This window comes from Amblyomma americanum, chromosome 1 (assembly GCF_052857255.1).
Source record: "Amblyomma americanum isolate KBUSLIRL-KWMA chromosome 1, ASM5285725v1, whole genome shotgun sequence".
NCBI classification, from domain to species: Eukaryota; Metazoa; Arthropoda; class Arachnida; order Ixodida; family Ixodidae; genus Amblyomma; species Amblyomma americanum.
The window spans coordinates 378,367,380-378,373,961 of NC_135497.1; the positions used below are offsets into that span (position 1 = coordinate 378,367,380).

Sequence of the window (6,582 nt, forward strand, 5' to 3'; positions counted from 1 at the left end):
TTCTTCCTTTCTTCGTTCGCTCCCTCCTTTATTCCTTTCCTTATGGTATGGTTAAGGCATCCACCGAGTTGCTGCGCCAATTCTCTTCCTCAAAAAACCAATTTCAGTGCGCCGCGCACGCGTTTTGGTAGCTGGGGACCTTGCTGGGCACCTTAGCGCTACAAGCCACGGGTAATAATAATAATTCACTCCCTACTTTATCCGTTCCATTACGGCGCAATTAAGGTGTCCGCCGATATCTGATGCAGATACTGCGCCATTTCCTTTCCCCCAAAGCCAACTATTAATATAAAAACTGGAGGAGACACTTAAACTCCGCCTTGAGGGTTTGACACGATACATTTGATTTGTTAATGCACTAATATGCGGAATTGTTAGTTCTGTACTAAAATTCATAGATCGCCGTGACTCCTCATACCATTGCTGTCGCAGTGCTGCAGTCGTTAAGTGCGGCCTCAGCCGTTGCTCTGCGAAGGCAGGTGCTGCCATTGATGGGGCTTGTGAGACCCAGGTTGCTCTTCACGAGAAATGTCTCGTCACCACTGCCGCCTGCCACTGTGGGCAGTTTTCTCACAGTGTCGTAGGCATGTTGTGATGACAGCATAGGTTCACGTGACCTATGTGGCTGACGTTTCACTTAAGTCGTGGCCCGCCTAGTTTGCTTCTCTGAGGAATTTTTTCGCGGATGTTTCGCCCGCCGTCAAAGACGCCCACACCGACAGCGGCTTTTCGGCGGCACAGTACCCTTAACACTGTCGCGTTCGAATAGGAGGGTATCTGAAAAAAAAAATCATAGCACTGAGAAAAGTGGAAACAAGTGTGACCCAGAAAGGGAAGAATAAGAGAACTATTATAAGGTCATCTGTGATATATTGTTCTGGAACACTGTAGTTTATGATACGAACAAGAATCTCAAAAATATTGAGCTTGTCCTCATTTATAACCATTTGTACTGCACGCGAACGCGATAAATTCATGCGCTGATCTCTCAAATATGCCTTGCCACTTTTTTTTCATCGTGCACCTGTAATTTTTCTCCTGGAATGATTTATACGCACACCACGTTCCTTGACGCAGACACAGCACCACTATGTCTATTGGCACCTATTTCTTCGTGCATTTTGGTGTATTCCTGGTGCATTTTGTTCAGGTGCAACTTTGCGGACTTGAGCTGGGCGTCGTCCTTGCGGGCTGAGGTGGTTACGGCAGACTAAAAGGGGCTCTGAAACACCTTCCGAGGAGAGCACATTGACTCACTTAATCACTAAACTGTGTTGCCATGAAAACCATAGCCAAATAATACTCTTCTACACGCAGCAGACGACCCACAATCACGCGTCAAAGTTGGCGAGCCCTTACCGGCGACTTTTTCATGCTCGCACCCTCCTCCGTCCTCGCATCTGCGTAGACAAGGTGAGAGGTGGCCATTGGTTAGATTCTTTCAGACATCAGGCAGCTACCGTGGCCGCGGCCAATAAGCGCTTAGCTCCGGCGGGTCGGGAAGCTCCGCTCCCAGAGGGGGGTCGGCAAAGGAGCGCCTACCAGCATGCAACAAGTGTCGAGAGGAGAGGAAGAGGCGCAAAGACGCTAAAATTAAATTTTTCACTATAGATAACTCAGCTTCTACAAAGCGCAGTTAAAAAATCTTTGCTGGACACTATTCTCTGACGCGGCGTGCTTCAATATCCCAGGCATGACGCAACTTTATTAGAACCCCCTTCACAGCCCCTTTAAGGAAGTGGCCACGGCGGCGGCATGAGAAGCAGGTTTTACCGCGATCGGGGCAAACGGATGGTTCCCAACCAGTAGTGCAGCAATTACCGCAGTTCTTCGGACTAACGCTGAACGGAACATCGATGGTGTCTTTTTCTCAAGTATGCCGGTCAGCAGAACAAACCCGTGATAGGATGGGCCAGTACTGGTGAGGAGACCGTCCGTTGTTATTGCTTAAACGCTGGCTATCTTGCGCGTTCCGTCCAACTGCGTTACATCAACGTGCTTACTGCTGTACAATGTCATATCCACTGCTAAAAACAGCCACTGTGTGAATGACACCTTCAGTGCCTTGAATTTGTTTTGCGTCCTAATTAAAATATTAAAATCAGGAATATAGTGGTACGATAGAAGATACCATCTCAATGAGTCTATGCAAACAACAGGCAAAATAATTAACTGTGCTTGTGCTCCACGGCCCGTAAAATGAACCTTGGCTGAATTTTCTAGCATGCCGCTAATACCTTGTTATTTTCACGCCTATGTTTTCCTTCAGCTCATTTCATTTGGCACTAAGGCCATATAAAGCGACAATGTGTGAAATGCCTCACTTATCCGGATGCGATTACCGTTGCGCACACTGCTTCCTAATCTGATTAGTGGTTTCTTCTGGAGCCCGTGCACGAGGAGCAAAAATGTACCGGCATCCCGTGGAATACGCTCAACTTTTATTACTTCATCCGCTGGCCTTCGACGCGTCGCAGTCGTGCTGGATGCACAATTGGACTAGCCGCCGCTTGGTTCGCGAGATGCTCGCATGCAGCACCCATGGACAGGCTCAAGACACTGGAGCGTCTCGTTCCTCTTTACTCTCTGGGTGTGCTTCCGGCCTCTTCGCCATGGTGCACTAGGTGGCGGCTGTCCGCACAGCTAGGTGGAGCCAGTCTGACGAGCTTGGATACAGGATGCAGCGCTTCTCTGCAGTGTTCCCGTTGAATACCGCTTCTATCTGGGCGCTGTTCATGGCTTGCGGGCACTTTAAACGCGTTAATTTTGAGCAGGCTTTTCGACAGCTGAGGCACCTGCATCGGTGTCTTCGTCATCGCTTTTGGGCGCCGATCGAGCAGCAATCGAAGGCAGCGCCAGATAACTTGGGGATGGCGGGTCGAGGAAACATAAGTTGCTATCCAACACCGAACTCCGAGATGTCAATAGCTTCGGTTGTCCCTCGTCCAAGCTGGATCCAGAAGGACTGCACTTGTGTGACGCATGTCTGGAATGACAAGCATTTGCTGCTGAAGTTCCGGGGAAGTCTTCGTTCTGCTGTGCTTGGAACGAAAAGTCAATTACAGGATGCCATCCGGCTGACACCTGTACCTGTGCAAAAAAAGCGTCATGTTACTGGAAAGCTTTGCTAGCATCTCGGCATGTTGGCAAAGCCTGTGCTGCGGACGGCGCCGATGCCGACAGTGCGAAAGTCAGGAATCATCTGACCTAACACATTGAAAGTAATTTTAACAAACCAGGTGCTGTGTCTGGTCCACCCGCATCCTCATATTCTGCGTCCCCACCCCCCACCGGGCCGGTGCCTCTCTGAACATGGGGGACAGGGAGACCGCACTGGGGTCAGCGGACCTGGACAGGCTGAAGATCGCAGTCAGCCGGGCCGCATACACCATGGATCAACAACAACTGAATGTTTTGACCTTTAGTGGGGTGGTGCGAAGACCCAGGGACCTTAGGGTTGAATAAAGTTTTAACACTCACTGCATGCGTCCCCAAGAAGTGTTCCATAAAGGGGGAAATTCCAGTGTGTGGTGGCTCGCAGACCCACAGAAGCTGACCGCGGAACCCAGTTTGTGAACCCCCGTTCTAGACTATCTGCACGTCTGCATTTGTGAGGCTGACCACCAGCCTGTATTCTAGAGCGTTTTCCGGATTATATGTTTTCTTGAATCTGCGTTTTGCTGATATGTAACCCATTGACCTAAAGGAGTCGAAGACATTAGGTGCACAAAAGACCATTCAGTAAGGCTGAATGGCGAAAATCTGTCCGCTTCTACGAGCGCTACCAAGCTGGTTGATAATCAACTATACAATGGGTTCACACAACTTGGCCATATTTTATAAGTGAAGCTCTCCGAATATGTGACGCTGAAAAAGAACAGAGCGCCTGTCCGAAAAAAAGTCAATTGAGCATACACCTCTGTGGCTTCTGTGGAGCTGGCAGGACTCGGTTCATACTCACCTCGGTTTCTGGTTCGAAGTCGTCCGGAGGCCGCTCCTCGTCAAGCCACTGCGTGACAGGTATAACATTGGCCACTGCCTCCTCTTCCACCTGCAGCTCGGATGGCTCGGAGCTGCACCACATCGGCCCGATTTCGTGCCCCGCGTGGGTTATTCGGTTCATCTGTTTCGTTTCGAGGTCCTTGAGCTGGAGCTCATCTTCCAGCAGGCTCCGCCTGATCAGCAACGACTCCCGTCGGCGCACCCATTCCTCCGACAGTATCTCCCTGCATTCATCGTCAAAGGATATTCCCTTCTCACGGCTGAAGAGCTCATTCTGGCGCTGCTTGTCGCGGATTGAGCCACTGCATTCGAGGAAGTCGCCACCAAATGACGCTTCAGTATTTCTCTCTTGTGCTACTGGCCCCGGTTTCAGTGCCTCACAAGTTGTGATGTTATCGGTTGTCAGAGGCAACAAATCCAATCTACCAATGTTCCACTGTATGTCATGTGGGTCTTTCCCGCTGCTTGGTTGAGCGCGATTACTGGCATAGGCATAAATTGGATTGCTGTGGTAGACGTCGGGGTCAATGAATTCAAAGCTCAAGTTGTTCTGAGAGGGCGATTCCATTTTGTCCATGCTCCTTTGTTCGTCAGAGGAACTTTGTGCTTCGTATTTCATGGTTTGGTCCACATGACAACTCGAATCACTCGGTACGTCCAAGAATCTTTCTTCTAGACTTGCAATGCACTCGCTCTGTGGAAAGTTCGGTGGCGGAATATCCATTAAACTTTCAGTCACATTACTACTGCAGAGCGGGAAAGACCTTTGTGACTGAAGCCATTGCGGACTGACATCAGGATTTTGCTGGAAACTGTTGGCTCCTCCATAAACCATTGGCAGGTGTTGTGGAGCCTCCTCAGAGTTGTATGTTTGCTGGAAAGCTTCCCAGAGATTTTGAAGCTCATAAGTAATCTCACTCGCGCTGTGAATTGAAGATGGAGTTGCAGAGTAACGAGGTATTGGAGTGTAACCATAAGAGCCTCGTCTTGCGGTTTCCAGAGCAGATTTTTTAAACTCTTGAACTTGACTAAGTATTAGGAGTGGATCAACCTCTTTTAAGGAAACAGGTCGCAGCTGCTTTTCTGGTGACAAAGGCATAGTCATGTTGGCGGTGTCCTTGACCGGGGGGCTGATGGTGTGGGAAAGCGGTAAAAAACTGTCAGCCACGTCCGTGTTTCTCAAAGCTGATATCATGTTCAAAACCATGTTTGCCTCGTTGGGTGTTAAAACGGCAAATTTACGTCCAGCTGCTCGTTTTGCAGACACACGCTTCGAGCGTTTGATTGGTCCACCGGGAACATCCGGCCGTGCAGAGTAGTCTCGTGGCCGGGACTTTTTATTACGTCGGCTGCACGTAGTTGTTGCACCTTTTAGCTTTCTAATCAGATTGCTGATAGCACTGCTGTCGCCATACAATCCAGAGCCTTGCACTTCACATTCAGCCTGGTTTTGTTGCCAAGTGGACCCGCAAGCAGCGCGAGGCCACACGGAGCTTTGTGCACTCCTGGCAAGTAAGGCGGGCACTTGGCTTTTCGTTGGTTTCATGGAGTACGACAAGCTGCCAGCCTGCGCTTGGTCAGCCGTGCTTTCGCTGCTGTAGCTGATCTTTGTGAGAAGTCCATCACTGGAAGCATCCTCTACTCTGGACTCTTCGGGAACGGAAGCAAGTCTGCAAGCATAAATTGTTGAAGTGGAGGTTTTCTCAGTGACCGCAGAGAACACGGACCTTTCTTCAGACGTGCCCCACGTTTTGGCGGGTTGTGGCCTTAGCTGACTTAATGCTGGTGATGGTTCAGTCGAGGTCTCAAATTCGCTCCAAATCACGTCTGATGGAATCGCTCTAGGCGGGTCAGTTGACAGCGAAGCAAGTAGAGACCGGTCGCGGACCGCTTCTGCTCCAGAAGGGGACGTAATAAACTCTTGGGGCTCTTTTCTTACTTGCCCATCATAAGGTTGCCTACAGGAGTACCAGGGAGAAGAAAGCCCGCTTACCAAGGCGGCCAGTTGGTTGTCTTCGGCATGGAGACGGACGACGTGCCCGCCTTCAGGCATCGCGCTGTCACACCGCAGCCACTCTTCGGACGGCCGCTCTCTTCTCTCTGGTGTGGTGGGAGCCAGGTCACTGGGCGATGGGGCATGGGGTGATAACTCACGTGACATGGTTATGTACAGTTCCACTTTGCCTGAGATCGGTACGACAGGCTCAAGGTGGGAGCAGCTTCTTGGCCCGTAAGAACATGGCGTCTAGCAGCTGTCGCGTTGCATGGCTCTTCTTCTTCGTCAACTGCATGGCTTGTTGCACGGGCTTCTTTTTTGTTCTTCTTTTTCTTCTGCTTAAGGCATATCATTTTTTGTTATTCAACGCTGCCCTTCGTTTCCCTTGCAAGCTTGGGGTAATCTTATTGTAAATTGAGCCGAGCATGGACAAAATAATAAAAGGAAATAATAAAATGAACGAGTGTTTAAATATATAGGAACAGCAGCAACAAAAACAAGCAGGACAACATGCTTTGTAAAAGCACGTCTCAATGCGCTATCATTATGTTAGTGTGCTTATGCTTTGCCTCACAATTGTCGGC

General features: G+C 49.8%; 1 protein-coding gene across 1 annotated transcript; it reads right to left on the reverse strand.

Annotated features, from left to right (window-relative positions):
- Positions 1-2,475: 2,475 nt before the first annotated feature.
- LOC144101390 (uncharacterized) lies at positions 2,476-6,251 on the reverse strand. The gene is made up of 2 exons (XM_077634532.1): positions 3,962-6,251; positions 2,476-3,090 (listed from the first exon to the last, which is right to left on the reverse strand). The coding sequence occupies exons 1-2, from the start codon at positions 6,161-6,163 to the stop codon at positions 2,761-2,763; spliced, it is 2,532 nt and encodes an 843-aa protein (XP_077490658.1). The 5' UTR covers positions 6,164-6,251; the 3' UTR covers positions 2,476-2,760.
- Positions 6,252-6,582: the final 331 nt, after the last annotated feature.